The sequence below is a fragment of the Apodemus sylvaticus genome, chromosome 10 (genome assembly GCF_947179515.1).
Source record: "Apodemus sylvaticus chromosome 10, mApoSyl1.1, whole genome shotgun sequence".
NCBI classification, from domain to species: domain Eukaryota; kingdom Metazoa; phylum Chordata; class Mammalia; order Rodentia; family Muridae; genus Apodemus; species Apodemus sylvaticus.
In genome coordinates, this window is record NC_067481.1 from 38307317 (window position 1) to 38330626 (window position 23310).

Here is a 23310-nt window from a genome sequence, read left to right on the forward strand (position 1 = left end):
AACAACTACACCTGACAGGCGAGCCTCAGCACAGAGCAATCCCAGGAGCTGTCTCCAATACAAAGGTACTGAGAGTTCCCCTGATATTTTATTGACAAGGATATTAAGGTCTTTGTGTGTGTGAGAAACAAGACAAATAATGGTACGGTTTGTTTAAGAAAAAAACAGCCTAAAACCAAAGCAATGTTACAAGACACTACTTTTAGTGCATACTCTGTTGCTGTTCTCTATTAAAAGGCAAATGGTGAGGAACAGCCTGCCATGCAGAGAGCTGACTGTGCATCAACAGAAGGCTGCAAAAACAAGAGTTGCTGGCCAACAGCCTAAGTTGGGACTGAGGGAAGACAGGAAATAACTTATCATAAAATGGCTCAATTTTTGCAAAAAATACACCTGCTCCCAAATGGCGAAAGGCATGTGTCCAACTGTCCAGATGGTATTTTTAAGTGAAAAGGCAAAAACTATAAATTCTTTCTTTTTAGTGCTACTAAAAATCAAACAAAAAATCAAATAAAATAACTTTGAAAATTCAAGTTAAAAAATAAGAAAATAATCAAGAAAAAAATTTCTTCTTAAAAAATATAGTGAAAAAGCATCAGGCCTTCCAATATTAAACATGTGCAGGAAAAGACCAGTGGCACAATTAAATGGCAGAAACTGCCTACATGTGCAAGGACTGGGTCTAATCTCCAGAAATGTCAAAAGAAAATAATGCCTCAATTTAAAAGATTGTGAAGGCCAGGTATGGTAGCACAATCAGGAAGCATTCGCAGACTATCTCTGTGAGATCAAGGCCAACCTGGTCTACAGCCAGAGCCACATAGTAAAACCCTGTCTCAAAAAATAAATAAATAAATAAATAAATAAATAAATAAGATGATGGGGAACTGGTAATACAAGTCAACAGGAGGATGCTTACTTAGCATGCATAAGACTCTCAGTTCAATCCCAAATAACACACACACACACACACACACTCACAAAGAAAGAAGAACAAGGGAGGAGAAACAAAGTAGGGAAAGTATAGTACTAGTAAGTGAAAGACAGAATAAACAAACACGGGGGAAAAATAAGTATATGCACAACTATCTCTCATAGGATTAAATAGACTATAACCTGAAAACAGCTTCATTTAGGATTACATGTTATAGAACAAAAACAATAAAAATATCCAAGACAGCAATTTCAAGAATAAAGGAAATCGTGAAAGCAGTCCTTAGGATTCTCAGGAGTCCCTTTGTAGCCACCAAATGACTGCCTTGTGGCCCTGGCTGTCAGGGAACTTGCTAGGTAGATAATGTTAACCTCAGACCTACAGCAGTCTTCTGCCTCTGCTCCCAAATGCTGGGATTACAGGCAATTGCTACCACGGCTGGCTTAACAGATAAGTTTTCAATAAACAAGGCCCCACTCTGTAATTCAGGCCTGCCTACAACTTACTATTTAATTTGGGCTGGGCTACAGAACCCCAGCAGCAAGGGGTTAAATGATGAAGTCATGTACTACAAAACCTGGAATGGGGGCTTCTACAAGTCCTAACCATATACTATTCTGGAATAAGCAAAACTACAACAGTGAACAGGTCAGTGGTTACCAAAAAGAGAAATGGACACTAAACAGGTAGAGTGCATAGATGATTATTTTGTTTTTTGGAAAAGTATCTCTACTCTACTATATAGCTCATGCTATATGGCCCAAGATGGGCTCAAACATACAGGTTCACACACTCGTGGCTGGTAATGAATAATAAAATTACTTTCCGGGGAATACATTTACTCTTCCCGGGGCTTGGTGACACATACTATAATCCTAGTGCAAGCAGGAGAACCTCCATGAGTTTGAGACTAACCTGGCCCATAGTGTCTCAAACACTAAATAAATCAACAACTATATTAAAATGTATGTGTGTCCAGCTATTACAACCAAAGGTAACACTCCATGACAGTCTAAAGATAGAAGGTACAAGAGACTAGCTGCCATCTACAAAACACTGCAGAATTCTGCAAAAAACGGAAAAGCATGCCAGCCCTGTCAATACAGTGTTTTCTGCCACTGTAGATAGATAGATAGATAGATAGATAGATACATACATACATACATACATACATACCCTAAGAGACTTAAAAAAGGAGAACACTTTTCTAAATATCTAAAATTAGGATAAAGATAAACTGTAAAAATAGTATCTGCAAGGCACATGGCACTGTCTAACTGTTCTGCTTTGTCCAGATTCTGTCAGTATTTATTTGAAAGGTTTACAATAAAATTCTACCTCTTGTTACTTGAAATATTACTTCTCCTTTAGATCCACTTTCATAAATAAAGCAATTCAAAATAAGGTAAATATGAATATACAGATATTTTTGCAACAAACAAATGAAAACTCCTATTACTAGAAGATTAACTGCTTTAAAAAAGAAAACAGAACAAGTACAGTTGCCCGTGCATGTAATCCCAACAAAGCACCTGGGAGGAAGAGGCAGGATCTAGGAGGTCAGGATACAGGTCAGGCTCAGCTACGTAAGATTCCATCTCAAAAAAAAAAAATAAAAAGAGTGGAAGGCAAGAGGAAGGATTCATGCAGAGTCTTAGGTCTGGAACTAAAGCAGATAACAAGCTGTAGGCCAGCCTAGGTGACACAGTGACTCACATACCAGGCTAGCCTATGTAACAAAACTTTGCCTCAATTAAAAGGGAGTGGTAGGAGATGTAGAAAGACAAAGGACAGAGTGGACAGTTGGCTAACCCAAACCAAAAGCAGATAGACAAAACAAATGATTACCTCCCGCCAAGTCCTTCGATTCTTTCTCTTTCCTTGGGAAGTTCTGGCTTGTGATCTTGTGTCACCTCCACAGCTCTCACAAAATCATCCTTTGGGTCATCCTGAATGCCAAGGACCACCCCAGAGTCACCTACATGAGCTACATACATCTTCATGCCCCGTATGATAACCACACTAGCAGTTGTCCCGGACGTGCTGGGAAGGCCTGTCATAGTCTTTGGCCATTCTGCTGTAATAAGAAAGAAAACATTTTATATTTTACTTCTCCAAATACAAACATTAGAACAGTTATCAGAATAGAAAAAGCAACCTATCTTGAATTAGCATGTAACACTTGAATTTGGTCAGGCAATAGTGGCACACGCCTTTGATCTCAGCACTTGGGAGGCAGAGGCAGGCAGATTTCTGAGTTCCAGGCCAGCCTGATCTACAGAATGAGTTCCAGGACAGCCAGGGCTATACAGAGAAACCGTCTCCAAAAACCAAAAACAAAAAAACAAAAAAACAAAAAACAAAAAAACAAAACAAAAAAACCCCAAAAATCTAAAAAAAAAACAAAATAAAAAAACAAAAACAAAAAAACAACAACAACAACAAAAAACACTTGAGTTTATACAACAAAAGATTTAAGAAAAACATCTTGAGCTGGAAATATAGCTCAGTAGCAGGCACTTGCCTAGTAGTCTCAAGATCCTAGATGCAATTCCTAGTACAGAATGAACAAAAGGGAGTGAGGGAAGGGGGGAAGGAGGAAAGGGGGGAAGGAGGGAAGGAGGGAGGGAGGGAGGGAGGGAGGGAGGGAGGGAGGGAGGGGAGGAGGGAGGGAAGGAGGGAGGGAGGGAAGGAGGGAGGGAAGGAGGGAGGGAGGGAGGGAGGGAGGGAGGGAGGGGAAGAGGGAGGGAAGGAGGGAGGGAGGGAGGGAGGGGAGGAGGGAGGGAGGGAGGGAGGGAAGGAAAGGCTTAGAATCAACTGTTCTAATGTAGGGTTTTTATTACTGTAACAAAACACCATGACCAAAACAAGCATTGGGAGAAAAGAAAGGGCTTTAAAAAAAAAATTTATTTATATATTGTATACAGCATCTTGCCTACATGTGTGCCTGCACACCAGAAGAGGTCACTAGATCTCATTATAGATGGTTATGAGTCACCGTGTGGTTGCTAGGAATTGAACTCAAAACCTCTGGAAGAATAGTCAGCACTCTCAACCTCTGAGCCATCCCTCCAGCCCCAAGAAAGGGCTTATTTCATCTTACATTTCCACATTATTTTCTATCATCAAAGTCAGGGCAGGTAAGAACGGATGGAGAGACCATGGCAGAGGTCTTGCTCCTCATGGCTTTCGCATCCTGCCTTGACTGTCAGCCCAGGGCTGGAACTGCCTAAAGTGAACTGGACCCTCCCGCATCGTCCACCAAGCAAGAAAATGCACCACGGGCTTGTCCAGATCAGGCCTGACCAGGCTTGTCAATCTGGTCAGGTTTATTCTCAGCTGAGGTTCCCTCTTTGAAAATGATTCTATCTTGTGTCAAGATGACATAAAACTAACTAGAACACTACCTGAGAATTTAAGTGAGAATTTAAATTAAATCCTCTAATCAACAAATTTATAAATAATATAACTATAATAAAACTATAAACCAATTCTGAGAGAAAAAATTACAGAATAGATTGTCTACTTCTGCATACTATATAGAAAAGTATGTTAAATTTTCTTTGTTAGGAACCACACCCAAGGCCTCCTGCATGCCATGCAAGTCTACCACTAAGCAACAATCCAGCTCTGCAGTACAGCTGGTTAGAATACCGTTTTGTCAAATTCCAGCACTTGTATCTTTCCAGAAGATACTCGGTTTTATTTTTAAACAAGTTTTAATTATTCTAATTTTTTTTTTTTCTATTTGGTTTTTTCAAGACAGGGTTTCTCTGTATAGCCCTGGCTGTCCTGGAACTCACTCTGTAGACCAGGCTGGCCTCAAATTCAGAAATCTGCCTGCCTCTGCCTCCCAGAGTGCTGAGATTACAGGCGTGCGCCACCATCGCCCGGCTAATTATTCTAATTTTAATAATTTTAATTTATTTACTTAGTTTTGATTTGGATTTTGTTGTTGTTGTTGTTGTTTGGGTTTGTTGTTGTTGTTTTTTGTTTTTTGGAAACAAGATATGCAGTCCTGACTAGTTTGGAACTTGCTATACAGACCATGCTAACCTAATCTTGAACTCAGAGACTCTACCTCTGCCTCTCTGCCTCTGCCTCTCTGTCTCTACTTTCCATATTTTCATTCGTGTGTGTGTGTGTGTGTGTGTGTGTGTGTGTATGTGTGTGTGTACACATGTGCATATGTATGTGATTGACTATCATGTGCACCATGTGTACAGAGCCCAAACAGGCCAGAAGAGGCCATCAAATTCCCTGAAGCTGGAGTTATAGGCAGTTGTTAGACTCCTGATGTAGGTGCTGGGAACTGAGGGCAGGTCCTCTGCAAAAGCAGGATGTACTCTCAACTGTTAAACCATCTCTCCACCCACCTAACAACATTTACTGAACACTATATACAAGGTTCTATACAAAGAAGCTTGCAAACCAGGCAGTGGTGGCGCACGCCTTTAATCCCAGCACTCTGGGAGACAGAGGCAGGCAGATTTCTGCGTTTGAGGCCAGCCTGGTCTATAGAGTGAGTTCCAGGACAGCCAGGGCTACACAGAGAAACCCTGTCTTGAAAAACAAACAAACAAACAACAACAACAACAACAAAAAAGAAGCCTGCACATATTACCTCAAATAATACTTACAGTAAACCTATAAGATACCTTTAATCCCCACAGTCAGGAGGCAGAGGCAGGCAGATGTCTGAGTTGAAGGCCAGCTTAGTCTACAAAGTAAGTTCCAGGACAGCCAAAGCTACATAGAGAAACTCTACCTTAAAAACCAAAAAGAAAAACAAATTATTCCTATTTCATCTTTCTTTTTAAGATTTATTTATTATTATAAGTACACTGTAGCTGTCTTCAGACACACCAGAAGAGAGCATTAGATCTCATAACGAATGGGTGTGAGGCACCATGTGGTTGCTGGGATTTGAGCTCAGGACCTTCAGAAAAGCAGTCAGTGCTCTTAACCGCTGAGCCATTTCTGTAGCTCCCTATTTCATCTTACAAATGAAGAAATAAATACTTTGAATGGTTAAGAAGCTTGCTTAAGATAACTTAAATATTAAATAAAAGAACTCTCAAATCAACTCCAAGCCATATACTGTCTAGTTAAATTCAGTGACAGTCAACAATTCTGTAATACTAAGCTAAAACTGTAAATTCATGATAGCAGATTGAATCACTTACTCACATATTCTGCCCACCAAAACTCTACCCAAAGGACAAAATATAAAAGTAACCCCACAGCAGACAAGAAGCACAGTAAAGGTCGCAAAGCAAATATGAAGGAGTCCTGTAAGTTGGAGTAAACAGAGTTATACTAGGATAACTGCAGAAGGCAGTCATCTGATAAGCAAGAAAAGTTAATAAGAAGGAATAAATTGTTTCTCCTTAATCGAGTTCAAGAAAAAATAGTAAAGACTGAATGAAGATAATGGGCAGTAAACCGAGGCCCAGTGGTGACGAGCACCTGCTACTCAATCACAAGGATCACAGCAGCACCCACATCTCTGACTCCAGCCCTAAGGAATCCAACACCTTCTGGCCTCCTTGAGTACCCACAAGTTTACTTAGTAAATTACCAGGAACAGAATCAGAAATACTTCACAGAACAAGAAAGTATACAAAATGTCCCTACAACTGAAATCAGTCAGAAAGGCCACCTTAAGAAAAAAGGACAATATGCCTAAATAGGCCTTGAACCAAAGAGAAAACCCAGACAAAAAAGCATGCAAAGGCATTGAGTTTTCTTCAGTCTCTGGTAAGTAGTAATTAAAAACCACAAGAGAGCACAGCATGAAGAAAAGTGCTTAAAGTATGACCCAGCAAATGTCACAAATGTGAAGCAACACACACTCAACCAACTAGTGAGGAGAAAGAGCGTCAACTGGAACACTGCAGGAGCACTTGGGTATAGTGGGTGCGGGGGAGACAGGCACCGTCCTCAACCTCCCCTAGAAATACACCACACATGACTGCAGAAACCCATGGCCAGAGCAGCTCTGTTCACAAAAGAGTAAAGAAAAGTAAACGTCAGTCCTAATGCCCTAAGAATCTCAGAGACTCCTGAGATAAAGGAGATATACAGTGACTTGCCACAAAAATACTGTGTTCAACATACCTGACCAAACTATTAGAAACATCAGCAAGCAGCACAAAAGGAAGGTTTAAGTGATGTTTACTCCTCAGAAGTAGATAGAAACATGAAGCCACAGTGGCAGAAAACTAATCCTACCTATGAGAAGGCTGAAGTGGGAGGATCGACAGCTCAAGGAAGGAGCTGGAGAGATAGCTCAGCGGTACTGCTCTTCCAGAGGTCCTGAGTTCAATTCCTAGCAACCACATGGTGGCTCACAACAGCTGTAATGGGATCCGATGCCCTCTTCTGGGGTGTCTGAAGACAGCTACAGTGTACTCATATACATAAAATAAATCTTTTTTAAAAAGTAGTAGTGTCTGCCAATAAAAATGTTTACCTGGAAGCCAGGCAGTGGTGGCGCACGCCTGTAATCCCAGCACTTGGGAGGCAGAGGCAGTTTGAGGCCAGCCTGGTCTACAGAGTGAGTTCCAGGACAGCCAGGGCTACACAGAGAAACCCTGTCTCAGAAAAACAAAAACAAAAACAAAAACAAAAAATGAAACTTTGCCAGGCAGTGGTGGCGCAAGCCTGTAATCCCAGCACTTGGGAGGCAGAGGCAGGCGGATTTCTGAGTTCGAGACCAGCCTGGTCTACAAAGTGAGTTCCAGGACAGCCAGGACTACACAGAGAAACCCTGTCTCAAAAAACAAAAAAAAAAAAAACAAACAAAAAAAAAGTTTTTGCCTGGGCAACTTCATAAGACAATCTCAAGAAAGTAAAAAGGAAAAGCCTACTAGAATGCACTGATTTCCATATTCAATACCTAGCAACACACAGGGACACACAAATAAGACCAGCATAGATATACAGGCACATGGGCAATATGAGCAATGTCCTCTTCTCTACCTGGAGAGTAGATAAACTTATTTGTTACTGACATTTAGTCATCTGTGATGCCAGACATGTAGTTCTAACTCTAGGGAGACAGAGGCAGAAGAGTTGATGAGTTCACAACCAGCCTGGTCTACATATCATATCCTAAGCTAACCCGGGCTACACAGGAAGACCCTGTGTGTCTAAATAAATAAACAATAACAAAAGACAAATTCAGAAAAACAAAAATTTGCTAAAGGTATACAACTAATTGAGTCATGTTCAAAACTCACCTAAAATAAAATGGGTGTGTACATGCAAATAAAACAATCAAAGCCACAATATTATTTAAATCACATTTCTGAACCTGATTTGATGGTACACACCTGTAATATCAGCACTTGGGAGATAGAAGGAGGTTATCTTCAGCTACATACAGAATTCCAGGGCAGCCTGGGCTCTATGAACCTCTGATTCAAAAAAGAAAATTTAAAGTCTGGCATGCCTTTAGTCTGGAAGGGAAAAGCAGGTAGGTCTCTGGTTGGCATGGTGAGTACCAGGTCAACCAGGGCTATGCAGAGAGACCATATCGCCAATCAATCAATCAATCAATCAATAAATAAATAAATATTTAGAAAAAAGAGAGAAGAAAAAAAGAAAAATTAAAAAGATGGCTCAGGGAGCAAAGGTACTTGCCCCCAAGTCCCTGGAATCCTGAGGCCAAGAGAACCAACTCCTACAAACTGCCCTCTGAACCTCACAAGCTTCTCTACCACAGGAATCCACAAAATAGATACACAGATAAATGTAAAAGAACCCCATGAGCAAATTGTATGAACAAATAGATATTCTGCAATGGACTAAAAAAAATGAAATTCGCCAAGCATTGGTGGCACATTCCTTTAATCCCAGCACTTGGGAGGCAGAGGCAGACAGATTCTTCAGTTCAAGGCCAGCCTGCTGGTCTACAGAGTGAGTTCCAGGACAGCCAGGGATATACAGAGAAACCCTTTCAAAAAAAAAGGGGGGGGGGGGAATTCACTTGAAATGCCACCTTTATCATGTTATAATTTGTCTCAGATACAGTTCTGAATCTAAACTAATTTAATAATGTCTGATGAGTTAAAGCGATCCTCCACCTGTTCTTTAATGTTCTATTACTTATGTTTAAAAAAAAACCCTATAAACTTGGTTTTGAATGTTTTGTGAAGGCTTTGTTTATAAGGCGAAGTAGCTCACTGTTTTTCAGGCTAGCAGGAACCCACAATTGTTCTACCTCAGCCAAACAAATATAATAGGCTCATGAACTATGCACCACTGCACCAGACCCAGGATAAATACATATACCATAACTAGCTTCATAACTATATGGGTGGCTAAGGCAGGAGGATCGCTGGACCCTGAGGCCAAGGCTGTGCTAGTCTGTGCTGAACAAGTGTGTGCATGTGCAAAGAACCCTGTCCTTCAGTTTGTATATCATGGCAAGGAGGCATGTGGGGTGGAGGGGTTCTTACTGCTGTTGTTTTCCTTTACTGTTTTTGGTTTTTTGAAAAAGATTTATTTATTTATTTCACGTATGTGAGTACACTGTTGCTGTCTTCAGACACACTAGAAGGGATCTGTTCCCATTACAGATGGTTGTAAGCCACCATGTGGTTGCTGGGACTTGAACTCAGGACCTCTAGAAGAGCAGTCGGTGCTCTTAACTGCTGAGCCATATCTCCAGGCCCTTCCCTTATTTTTTTTAAAGATTTATTTATTATTATATGTAAGTACACCGTAGTTGTCTTCAGACACTCCAGAAGAGGGCATCAGATCTCATTACGTATGTTTGTGAGCCACCATGTGGTTGCTGGGATTTGAACTCAGGACCTCTGGAAGAGCAGTCCATGCTCTTAACCACTGAGCCATCTCATCAACCCCTGTTGTTTTCCTTTATTAACCAGACTGGGAGCAACCACCAAATCCTCTTGCCTCAACCTCCCTACAAACTGGAATTTCAGTCTTACCCTGAATCAGGTAAGATTCAGTGCCTCTCTTCTTTTTATTCATTTATTTTTAGATATTTGTTTTGGTAGTGCTGGAGAGTGAACCCAAGATCTTGTGCATCCTAAGCAAGTGAGCCACCTCTAGTGTCTTTTGTTTTGTTTTCTAAAAATTTTTCATTTTTATGTATGTATACAAGATGCCTGTATACATGTCTGTGACTCACATGTATGTCTCATGCCTGTGCAGGCTGAAAAAGGGAGCCTTTGGATCCCCTAGAACCAAACCTGGGTCCTCTGCAGGAGCAGAGAGTACTCTTAACTTTTGAACCATCTTTCTAGCCTCAACGTTTGAGATAGGATTTCATTATATAGCACTGACTGGCTATACAACTCGACACAACTCGACCCAACCCTGAACTCATAGTAATCCTACTGTCTCAGCCTCTGGAGTTCTGGGATTACATTCCCTAGCCACCTCACTCAGCGAACTCAGTCTCCTAAAAAAAATTACTAACTTTTTGAGCTTAGAATGGTGATGTGATGTACACTTGTAATCCAAGCTCCTGGGAGGTAGAGTCAGGGAATCAGGTTCAAGGGGAGTCTAGGTTATGTGAGATGGATGAAAGGAAGCAGGGTGGAGAGGAAAGGAGGAAAATTTTAATAAACAAAAAATTACAAATAAGCAAAAAAATTACATGTACTTTGTGACAAATGTAAAACTTGGGGCACATATTGTATACCTGCTGACAATATATTCATTTAACTCTTAGGAGGTGGACAGTACTGTCATCGGCTCCACTTTACAGATAAGGACACTCTGGCACAACAGTCTTATGCAAGGTCACAACACAAGTAAGACAAGCTTGGATTCAAAACAAGCCAAAAGTTCCTTCCTAGCTCTTGCCATATTAGGAAGCCTTTTATGGGGAGAAAAGATTGTGTACAGGTCTTTGGGGGCATGGTGACAGTAATACTCACCTCCAAAAAAACATACTAAAAGCAATTTTCACAGTCTCTAAAAATCATAAACACTGGCACAGATAGTAAAACACAAAGGAGCAGAGCAGATGATCATATATATATTCGTATACAAAGTTTATTCACTGCACCAGTGTGAGAGGCAGGCAAGCACGGCAGCACAGGTCTGCAATCCAGCACCCGGGAGGGAGGCAGATCACCAGGTGAATTCAAGGCTAGCCTAGGATACGCGTGAGTTCCAGGACAGCCCAAACTCCAGAGTGAATGAATGCTTGTCTTAAAAAGAAAAAAGTCCAAGAACGCTTGGAGAATGACACAATTATAAATCAAATGATAGGCCGGGCAGTGGTGGCACACGCCTGTAATCCCAGCACTTGGGAGGCAGAGGCAGGCGGATTTCTGAGTTCGAGGCCAGCCCGGTCTACAGAGTGAGTTCCAGGACAGCCAGGGCTACACAGAGAAACCCTGTCTCAAAAAACAAAAACAAACAAACAAATAAATAAATAAATCAAATGATACTTAGAAAATGAGGCTGCAATTTCTGATTCATATTCTTTATTGAAATAAATATAGACCATTACAGCAAAAAGATCTTAACAAAACTATCCTAGAGTTTGCCCCGGGTTTTTGACCTTTCTAAGATCTGTTCCTTCGGTTTTGTTCTTTCCTTTCTGCTCTGGCAAAAAGTCAACTTATTTTCTTGAACTAATCTGAGTAATTACTCATAGTACCTAATTCTACAAACAGGAGAATTCTACATTATTAATCCTAAACTGGTTTCCACTGCTATATAAAAATACTTAAGACTGGTAATGAGTATTTATTTTATTTCATTTTGAAACAGGGTGTCACTCCTTACCCCAAAGTGGTTCAAACTTCCAGAGACTCTTGAGCTAGGATTACAAGTATTCACCAACAAACACTCACATAGTGAGACCCTATTTAAAAACTAAATCCATTTAAAAAAATTTAAACCACTGCTATATTTGATAACTTAAGAGCTGTTTGTCAGTTCTTCCATTGTAGCTTATTTCCTTTGGAACTATTTTGGAGAAAGGTATCTGAGGAGATGAAAATACATTTTCATCTGGACGGTTATCCTTCTGAAACCTGTAACTATGGCACTATTCAGAAAGAGGTCTTTGCAGATGAATGTAGGTTAAGATCCTTAAAAAGAGATCATCCTGGATTAGAGTGGGGACTTACAAGAGAGAAGGGAAGACAAAAAAAAAAAAAAAAAAAAAAAAAAAAAGCTGAGATACAAAGATGCATCCACCTTCAAACCAAGAAAGGCAAAGGATGGCTGACAGCCACCAGAAGCAGGCGTAGAACAGATTCTCCCTAAGGAATCCATTCTCTCTTTTTTTTTTAAGATTTATTTATTTCATTTTGGTCATACCAGAAGAGGGCATTGGTTCCCATTACATATGATTGTGAGCCACCATGTGGGTGCTGGGAACTGAACTCAGGACCTCTGGAAGAGCAGTCAGTGCTCTTAACCACTGAGCCATCTCTCCAGCCCCACTCTCATGACTGCTTAATTTCCAACTTTTGACATCTAAAGCCATAAAAGCACAAGTTTCTATTGTTTCAAACCACCCAGTTATTGGTTATTTAAGAGAGCACTCCTAGAAAGCTAACATAACTCTGTTGCATAAATTTTCACTAATGAGTTTTGTTTTTCACATTTCCTTATTTTGTAGGCAGGAAGAGATTCGAGCCACAGCTTACAAGAGGTCTTAAGACAACTTGAAAGAGTCAGTTCTCTCGTTCTACCTAGTGCTTCTAGGATCAAACCCAGGTGACTAGGTTTTCCAGCAAGTGTCGCTATCCACTGAGTCATCTCGCTTCCCCAATTCACAATTAGTTTTGTATGTCTAAGTGTATGTATAAGTACACACGTGTAGTACACAGGCATGTGTGTACACATGTACATATGTAGGAGGCCAAGACTGGTCCCTAGCAGCCTAGGAGGCTGCTTTCCTCCCCAGCATAGAGCACCTGCTCCACAGGCAAAGGTGCTTTCTGACCCTGACAACCTGAACTATCTTCAGGGTTCAGATAACACAGAGGAACAAGAACCTATTCCTACCAATTGTCTATCCTCTGATCCAATCCCACACCCCACACATAATAATAAAGTAACAAACATCAACGTGTTTATTAAAATATAAAGGAGCTGATTTGTTTCATCACTATACCAGACAAAAATTCAACTAACTTCAACTGATTGTTGAGCAGTTAGATACATTACTTCATGTGCTATATGGACAACCCTAAGAGTCTTAGTTACAAGTAACGCAATTACCTTTGCAGCCAAAAACCACAAGATTCAGCCAAGAGGCAGACATAAGGACATGCTGCTCTTTCAGTGGTCAACATGATCTTTTGAGCAGTTCCTCTAATATTCTAAGAGCTCATCTGCCCTTTATGCTGTGTTGACTCATGCATGTATGCTGTGGTTGGTACAAAGCAATGCTTGGTAAAACTTCCAGTGCCTGATCTGTGGTCACAGTAGAAGCCTTGAAGAAAGCTAGTTGTTGCTGTATTCTTCATAACTACACCCTTATAGCTGGGATGAGGAGAAGACTTGGTAAGGCATACCTGTAAACCTAGCACACAAGAGGTGAAACAACAGTATTAAAATTTCACAACCAAGGGACGAGGATGATAGTTGGTAAAGTAATGCAGAACCTACATAAAAAGTCAGGTGCAGAAGGAAGCTGGAGAGATGGCTCAGCAGTTAAGGACAGTGGCTGCTCTTCCAGAGGTCCTGAGTTCAATTCCAAGCAACCACATGGTGGCTCACAACCATCTGTAATGGGATCCAATGCTCTCTTCTAACATGCAGGCACACACGCAGATAGAGTACTAATAAACATAAAAATAAATAAATCTTTACATTAAACTAAGAGCTTGTGATCTCATCCGTAGAGAGGCAGAAAAAGATACCTAGGGTCTATGGCCAGACAGCTTAGCCTAATTTGTAAGCTCAAAAAAAACAACAAAACAAAACCCTTTTTGTTTGTTTGTTTAAAAAAAAAAATGGACAGTGGACAGGCAGTATACCTGAGGAATGATAGCAAAGGTTATCCTCTAGTCCACACATGCACAAAGACTTCAAAAAGGTAGCCTGGGCTACATACAGCAGCCCTATCTTCTTTTTAAAAAAAACTTCCGTGGTAGCACAGGCTGTAATCCCAGCTTTGGGAAGTGAAGGCAAGAGGATCAGAAATTCATGTGCAGCAAATTTGAGATACCGTTCCCCAACCCCCAACTATTTGAAACCATGGCTCAGGAGGAAAAAGAAAACAGAAAAGATGAACAAACCCAATGGTGGTGGTTCATGCCTGAAATCCCAGCACCCCAAAGACGAAGAAAGGAAGAGCAAAGTCAGGGCCCCTGGGCTATGTGACAGATCCTATAAGAAAACAGAAAGCTGAGCCGGGCATGGTGGCACACTCCTGTAATCCCAGCACTCGAGAGGCAGAGGCAGGTGGATTTCTGAGTTCAAGGCCAGCCTGGTCTACAGAGAGAGTTCCAGGACAGCCAGGACTACACAGAGAAACCCTGTCTCAAAAAACAAAAAAGAAAAAAAGAAAAGAAAACAGAAAGCTGGGCTGGAAGGTTGGCTCAGTGGTTAAGAGCACTGACTGCTCTTCCACAGATCCTGAATTCAAATCCCAGCAACTACATGGTAGCTCACAAACATCCGTAACGAGATCTGATGTCCTCTTCTGCTGTGTCTGGAGACAGCTACAGTGTACTTATATATAATAAATATATAAAATCTTAAAAAATAAAAAATAAAAAATAAAAAAAAAGAAAGCTTGGTTATTTGATATGTACTGTCTTCAAAACAAAGTGAGTTTTCTCTCAAGAAAAGCAGGCTAGAGCATGATGAGTTTCTAAATGCCATTTGGAAGACTCAAATGTATATCCAGCAGAATAGCCTACACCCTCCCAATAAAATCTTTTCTTGTGGTATCAGTGAGAGTAACCTACTTATTTTTGTATCACATGCTGAAATATATCAAAATTTGGAAGATATTAACTCACGGTACCATTATTTTCCAATGAATGATATACCATGTCAAACCCCAGGAGAAGAGGCTGGGGCTGGGAACCCAGTAGTAGCCTTGACTAGCATATATATATATATAAGACCCCAAGTCTAATAAGGGAAAAGAATGTTTTATTTTGTTTGTAAGAGATTGGGTAGGTGATTTCCAGGGATCACTTCATACTGAGGAGCTATAAACAAGAGACATGTTGGAGAAGGAGTCATTCTTTCAGTAGTTTTTTTATTTTTATTTTTAGATTATAGTTTAATTACATCATCTCTCCTCCCCCCCTTCCTTCCTCCAACCCCTCCCATCAGCACACACACCTTCAAATTCATGGGGTTAGGATCTTAATATAAGACTACAAATTTTTCATTAGTGAGGTTTCAGATCACAAATCAACTAAACTTAAGATGCAACCACTTGACACAGAATACTCAATGATCTGAAAACACTAATAAAATATTCCTTTCCCTACTATACCTGTATATGAAGGTCTTTTTTTTTAAATCTACTTCAACCAAATAGTAGTAGAAGAAACTAAGTATAGAAATAGATGAGAACTAAAATGTCTTCTATTAAACCACGCATTAAGAGATTTGCAAAAAAATATATCATTCTTTTTTTTTTTTTTTTTTTTTTTTTTTTTTTTGGTGTTTTGGATTCAGGGTTTCTCTGTATAGTCCTGGCTGCCCTGCCTGGAACTCACTCTGTAGACCAGGCTGACCTGGAACTCAGAAATCTGCCTGCCTCTGCCTCCCAGAGTGCTGGGATTACAGGCGTGTGCCATCACCCAGCTAGTATCATTCTTTTTATTATTATTATATATAAGTACACTGTAGCTGTCTTCAGACACACCAGAAGAGGGTCAGATCTCATTATCGATGGTTGTTAGCCACCATGTAGTTGCTGGGATTTGAACTCAGGACCTCTGGAAGAACAGTCAGTGTTCTTAACAACTGACCCATCTCTCCAGCCCCAACAATGCCATTCTTTAAGAATTCTCATTTGGAAATAATATATACTTTGGAATGATGATTTATCATTGTTCTTATTTTTTACATTTTAAAGAAGACTACATTAGTCATAACTAAGTACATATGTGTCTAGGCTGTGTGGATATGTATACACAAGTGCTGGCACCTGTGAAGGTCAGAGGTGTTGGCTCCTCCTGGAGCTGAAGTAGTGTTTGTGAGCTGCCCAATAATGGGTGCTAGGACTCCAACTCGAGTCCTCTGCTCTGTCTCCAAGCCTGGTTATTATCACTTTATTGAGACAGGTTCTCATTGTGTAACCTGGAATGGCCTAGAACTAGTAAGGAAGACCAGGCTGCTTCAAACTGACAAAGATCCAACTGCATCCCAAGCACTGGAATTAATGTCATGCATTATTATCCTCTTTAAGTAGGATTTTTATTAACATTGATAGATGTTGCCCACATAAATAATAGCTCTTGGGTCATTAATAACTTAATAGTACAGGAACCCGAAGTAATAGCTCAGTACTAGAACCAGTATATAACATATGAGGTTCTGAGTTCAATCTCTAGCACAAAGAAATAACTGTCTAAAAAGCAAACATTTAAGAACTGCTATTAACCCAATGAGTATAAACAGAGAAACAAGAATGCTCAATTCCAAAAGAAACTGTAGTCTAAGAAAATACTGTCTGACAGTCTATATGATCAATATAGTTTTTGTTTGGGAGACAGTAAGCCTAAAAATAAGAAATGTTTTATTATTTGTTTGAGTTTTATTTGCATGTGCATCATGTGTGTGCCTGGTACCCAGAAAGGACACAAGAGGGTGCTAAATCCACTGGAAATGAAGTTACAGATGGCTGAGAGCTGCCATGAGGGTGCTGGGAACAGAACCCAGGTCTTCTGAAAAAGCAGCAAGTGCTTTTTTTAACCACTGAACCATCTGTGTAGTTGCCCTAACCCCTGAAATATGTATGTGTGTGTATGTTGTTTCCTAGATGTATGTATATTTGTTTTGTTTTGTTTTACTCATTATGAAACCCTGACTGACTTGACACTTGATCTGTAGTCCAGGCTGGCCTTGAACTCAGAGATTCATCTGTTTCTCCCTCCCATTTGTTAGGATTAAAGACATGAACCACAATGCCAATAAAAGTGAAATATTTTAATGTGCCCTGGAAAAGGTGACTTGTCAAAGATAACAAAAAATGGCTAACACAAGTGCAGAGGGAGGTTGAATACAGACTCAAAGGAACTTGGCCTGAGGTTCACACACAATAATTTTAATTGGTAGAAAATCAAGAGCTGAACAAAAATTAAGAATTGTAATTCTTCTTTTAAGTTTACATTTTGAAGATGGAGTTCATTTCACTCAGTAAAAAGAAAAGTGTGACTCAGAAAGCATTTGTATATAGGGCTGGAGATAGTACACAGGGTTAGAGCATGTACCGTTCTTCCAAAGTTCCTGAGAGTTCAGTTCCCAGAAGCCACATTGGGCATCTCCTAACCACCTGTAACCTTAGCTCTCAGGATAGCTAATGTCTCTAATTTTTTTCAGACATCTGCTCTCACATGCATACATCCACACACATACTCATAATTTTTTGGGGGGGGGGGGGGGTTGGGATTTGGTTTTTTTCAAGACAGGGTTTCTCTGTATAGCCCTGGCTGTCCTGGAACTCACTCTGTAGACCAGGCTGGCCTCGAACTCAGAAATCCGCCAGCCTCTGCCTCCCAGAGTGCTGGGATTACAGGCATATGCCACCATGCCCGGCGGCCATACTCATAATTTAAAATATAAAATATATTTTGAAGTTTCTAGAATATGTGTATGTAGAAAAAGACATTTAGGGTTAACAGCATGACCTCTGCTTTATTAAAGGGACACTCAGGGACCATGGACATCGAGCTTGTGCTTATGTGAGGAGACTCTGTTCAATTCAACACCAGCACAAAACAAATAAAATAAAACCAAATATAAAGTTGAACCTTTTTTTTTTTCTTTGTGATAGTCTACACTGTCCCGGCCCTGAACTTGCACTGATCCTCCTTGGCCTGACACCCAATGCTAGGATTACCAGCAGTAGCCACCACATGCCAAAATAAAGTTTCAACCTTTTATTTATTTATTATTTTTTAAAGAAAGGGTCTCTCTACCAGCCCTGGCTGTCCTGAAACTCTCTTAGTAGAATAGACCAGGCTGGCCTCAAACTCAAGAGATACCTGCCTACCTTGGCTGCTCAAGGACTAGTATTAGAGGCATGTACCACCACACCTAGCTAAAGTCCAAATATTAAAGGCTTTTGATTTTTAAGGCATATGGGAAATTCACATGCCCCAAGTGTACTGCAAAATAAATGAACTCTGTAATAGGTCTTTGTGTCTAATCTTAATCTTCTTTGTCTCACTATCCACTTTTAATTCCTCTTCAGCCAATAATATAATGTATTTCTAGAATAAACTACAATACTTTCAGCTCTACTGTGCCCACACAAAAACAAAATAAATCCATGATAGGGGACCCAGGGATTTGCAGGGAACTGCCTCCAAAACCCTTAGTGGCTAGTCTTCGAGTCAATCAAATACTTGGCAAAAGGCCCAGCAGATGGAAAACAGATTTGAAAGCAGCTAGCCTATACTGTATGACAATGCCTTTCTAAAAATACTGTGTATTTTACAAATCTGTAACAGCGTTCTCTGGGTCTCTGTCTCTTTAATGAAAATAGAGTGACTTTCTCACACCACTATAAACAAAGGGTTTTTCGTGGCAGGAGCATAATTTTTTTTCTGTAACAAAAATATGCACCATACACCAGAGCAATAAATAAGCAACATATAATCCTCTGTCATTTTTGTTATAAACAGAAGTACTAGCTGTCTCACAAAAATTCAAAATTTACATGGACTCCAATTACACTTAACTTTTAGGAATTAAGATACCCGTTACCAAAAACTACTTTGATGAGTATTTACATGAGTGCTTTTTACTATGAACTTTTGGGAAACTGAATGCAATTAGCTAAGTTCACACACACACACACACTCACACCAAGAAGTTAACACATGGCTCTAACATGGGGCTACTTTAATATTTAACACGTTGCACACCTTTCTCCTAAACAATTCAAGGGATTACTCTAAAACACTATCGCAACACAACTGCTTCCAAAAGTAAGTTGCCTGTGTTACACTACAGCCCTTTTAAGAAGTGACACCACCGGTAGGAGGCAACCAAGAGGGACAAGCCCAACAGCAAAATTATGACAGATGCTAAGGGAACGCTCCAATTCTTGCCACCTCCTGCTTCCTTCACCTGGCCTATGTAGAAAACGTTTTTTAAATTTATCCCTCGGTTAGAATCTGGCGCCGGCATTCAAACAGTTCTGAGCGTGCTGCTACCAAAGTGAATTGGCGAAGGAAGAGGGAACTATTGCCCCCTGATCATGGGAGGGAGAAGATAATGCAGAGAGCTGTTGCTGGGAGACAAGCGTTTCCGAGGCCACCCGGTGTGCCTAGAACTCCAACCCTGACAGTCTTCACTCGCATCCCTTGTTGGACAGCGTCGCTTGATGGATAGCACTCTTGGTACCGGGGGAGGCCCACGCGGAGCTGATGCTATAAAAAGCCCAGGGGGGGGAAAGGGAGAAAGGAGGCGGGCGCCAACAAGCCGAGGAACTTACCCAGTTTCTTCCACATGGCGAGGTGACAGGCGAGGAAACCTTTGCGGATAGCAGCGCACACCTTGGCGGGCTCGGACGAGGTGAAGCCTTTCTGCTTCTTGATGAAACCCCACAAGTGCTCCCGGGCAAACTGTGCCGCCTCCCGCCCGCCGTGCCCGTCGCACACTGCAAAGAAGGCCACCGAGGAGCGGCGGCGACAGCAGCGGCCAGTGGGTAGCGAGGCCGCCGCGTCCGGGGCAGGGTCGCGGGCCGCCGCCGGGCCTTTTCCCAATGGCCCGACGCCGGCGAGAGCAGGGATCGCCGGCAGCCCGAGCGCCCGCCGCGGTACCGGCGCCGGCTTGTCCTCCGCAGCCGGCTCGGGCTCCACCACAATCTGAGTTACGTCCTCCATGTACTTCCTCCCGCCCTGGTCAGAGAAGACGCTCACTCCCAGCGAATACAGCCCCGCCATGGCCGGCTGCCCGGGATCCCGCCGTTCCCACGCAGCCCGCCGAATTCCGAGGCGGGAGACACACTCGCCGCTCGCCGGCTAACTATTGTTTATCTTCGACGACGCCGAGAGTGAGGAGGAGGCGGTCCCCGAGGTTGGGGGGGGGGGGCGCGTGATGTCGGGACTTGTCCGCGAGAGCTGGGCCGGTCGAGTCGCGGGCGAGAGGAGCCGAGCAGCTGCGCCTGCGCACTGCACTTGCTCCCCGCCCGCCCGCGCCCACCACACAAATCGAACGTTCTTCTCCCCACCCCCATATGCTGACGTCAACCGGCTCGCTGAGGCGGACCAATCAGGAGTCGAGGAGAGCGAACTCGCTCCCGCCCCCTCCCACCCCCGCTTCTCTTTGCAACCGCTGCACTCGCTCCTCCCGCCGCCTGCGCGAGCGCGCGCCCTGCCGGGTTTGTTTTCTTCAGCCTAGGGCTTCTGTGCCCTGGGGGTTTTCCGCTGTTACTAAGCTGCTAATGCCTCGATCTGTCACCTTTTTCCCCCTTAAATCCCTAGGGTGAGACTTATGGCTTTTCCCTTTTGGTCTTCTTGCAGAGCGAGCTTTGCAGGCTCCGGCCTCCGGCAATTGTTGAAAATTTGCAGAGGTCAAGAGTAGGCTTGACCTTCCACTTATTTCGAGTGAAATGGCGCGAAAATGCCCGGCAAAGTCGTTGGTCCGTGCGCTTGACCTGCACGCGTGAACTGGCTTGGGTGGGACATGTCCGGCTGGGAGTTAAGGGAAGCAGTCAGGTTTACTTAAGAAGACTTGGAATTTTCCACTTCCAGTTGCGCAGTCTTGTTTTCTGCGATAACGTTATGTCGGAGGTCTGTAGGCGAGTTTAATTCCTAACGATTCTTTACAGCACTTTTTAAAAAGGATTTTTGCGTACTTTTCCTCTTTTCAGCGTCGTTTATACTTTTTCGGACTAGTCTTGAATACAGCTATTACTGCAGAATCTGTTACCGTTTGAAAAAAGCAACAAACAGGATCTCCATGCCTAAGGACGCGGTCATATCCCTCTGTTCACACAGAAGTTGACAGTTCGAACAACAAAATACTTGCTTTTAGACAGATTTCCACGAAATTGAAATAAGTCCTCGAGTGATCAACTTAATATTTTCTTAGTTTCGTATTCTTTTGAAGGAGCCAACTTAAAGTTAACTTTAAGTTCCTTTATTATTTTCTATACATCCTTTGAGATTTCACAAAAGAGTGATGGAAACATATACAGCAGCACAGGAAATACAAACAAGGAAAATCTTTTCACTAGCCTTCCTTTCAACATGGTGTTGCAATAATTTCTATACCTCCCAAGACAATTCCTTTTAAGATTTCATTAAATATTTATTTCATTTTCATTTTATGTGTCTATGTGAATGTCACTGTGGAGGCCAGATGCTCGTCTTACAACTGCAGTTACAGGTGGTTGTGAGCCAGGTATTGAGGTGCTCCAAACCAAAAAGCAGTGCTAAACCATCTCTCCACTCCCCAAAAACAGAATTCTGAAACAATTCGGCCTTAACATTTTTTAATTACTATTTGGAGTTAACATTTTTTAATTACTATTTTTTATGTACATTGGTATTTTGCCTGCATGTGTGAGGGAGACAGATCCCTTGGACAGAAGTTACAGTTGTGAGCTGCCATGTAGGTGCTGAAAATTGAACCTGGGTCCTCTAGAAAACCAGCCAGTGCTTCCAACCACCATCTATCTCCCCAGTCCCTTTAACAGTTTTTAATTCATTTATTTGTAGAATTGAACTGAACCCTTAACATGTTTAACAATTATTGGGGCAATTGTGTGTGTGTGTGTGTGTGTGTGTGTGTGTGTGTGGTTTTTTTGAGACAGGGTTTCTCAGTGTAGCCCTGGCTGCCCTAGATTTCACTCTGTAGACCAGGATGGCCTCGAACTCTGACCTACCTTCCCAGCCTCCAGATGCTAGAATTAAAGGCCTGTGCCAACACTGACCAGCAGGGGCAACTATTTTAAACTAAATTTTTGAGACAAGATCTCACAATGTAGGGCTAGCCTCAACTATATACTCCTAAAAGATTTCAGACCCACTATTACCCAAATTCAGGGAATAAAGAGGTGTGGCACACCTAACTTAAGACTGGGGCAATATTTTTACCAGGAGTAAAACTGGGAACCAGCAAAATGGCTCAGCCAGTAAAGATGGTTGGCGACAAGCCCAGCAACCTGAGTTTGTCCCCACAACCCACACAGTAGGAAAAAATAGCACATAAGTTGTCCTCAGACATCCAGAGTCAGGGCATGGCATTCTCAAGCCCACAGACATACAATAAAACTGCTGGGAGGCCTAGGAAGGAGGATCTCTGTGAGGCCAGCTTGGGATACAGAGTGAGTTTCAGGGCAGTCAGGGCTACACAGAGAAACCCTATCTCAAAAAAAAAGAAAAAGAAAGGAAGAAAAAAGACAGTATATATACACATACCAACATAAAGTTTTTGTTTTTAAATTAAATATAATTACATCATTTTCCTCTTCTTTTTTTCCCCTTTAACCCCTCCCATGTGTCATTTCCACAAATTTATGGTCTCTGGCCACATATGAATATGTGTATGAGGTATTTCACCTCAGTTTAAGAACATACAGAAAAAGGTCTAAGTAGATAAATAAACCTGTAGACCAGGCATAGCCATACAGATCTATAATTCTAGTATTTAGAAAGTAGAGGCAAGCCAGGCGGTGGTGCCACATGCCTGTAATCCCAGCACTCTGGGAGGCAGAGGCAGTCGGATTTCTGAGTTTGAGGCCAGCCTGGTCTACAGAGTGAGCTCCAGGACAGCCAGGGCTATACAGAGAAACCCTGTCTCAAAAAAAAAAAAAAAAGAAAGAAAAAGAAAAGAAAAAGAAAGAAAAGAAAAGAAAGTAGAGGCATGAAGATCAAGAGTTCAAGTCAGAGGCTGGAGAGATAGCTCAGTGGTTAGAGCACTGACTGTTCTTCTAGAGGTCCTGAGTTCAATTCCCAGCAACCACATGGTGGCTCACAACCATCTGTAATGGGATCCGATGCCCTCTTCTGATGTGTCTGAATACAATGACAGTTTACTTACATAAAACAAATCTTGAGGGGTCAGGGAGAATGTGTTCAAGGTCATCTCATCTTCCGTTACTTCAGAAAAAGCCCTTTTCACCAACTTTCTAAATTCAATCCCTGGAACCACTCACAGAGTGTAGGAGAGAACCAATCCTACACATTCCTCCCTGACCTCCACTTCACTGCTGAGCACTGACC

General features: G+C 41.8%; 1 protein-coding gene across 1 annotated transcript in view; it reads right to left on the reverse strand.

Moving 5' to 3' along the window:
- The window catches only part of Ppm1d (protein phosphatase, Mg2+/Mn2+ dependent 1D), a 38173-nt gene extending 17953 nt beyond the window's left edge, over positions 1-20220 (reverse strand). Inside the window, exons 1-2 of the mRNA XM_052194871.1 lie at positions 19575-20220; positions 2783-3011 (exon numbers count right to left, since the gene is read on the reverse strand). Of these exons, the coding sequence (XP_052050831.1) occupies positions 2783-3011; positions 19575-20025 (680 nt within the window). The 5' untranslated portion in view covers positions 20026-20220. The remainder of the gene's footprint in view (positions 1-2782; positions 3012-19574) is intronic.
- Positions 20221-23310: the final 3090 nt, after the last annotated feature.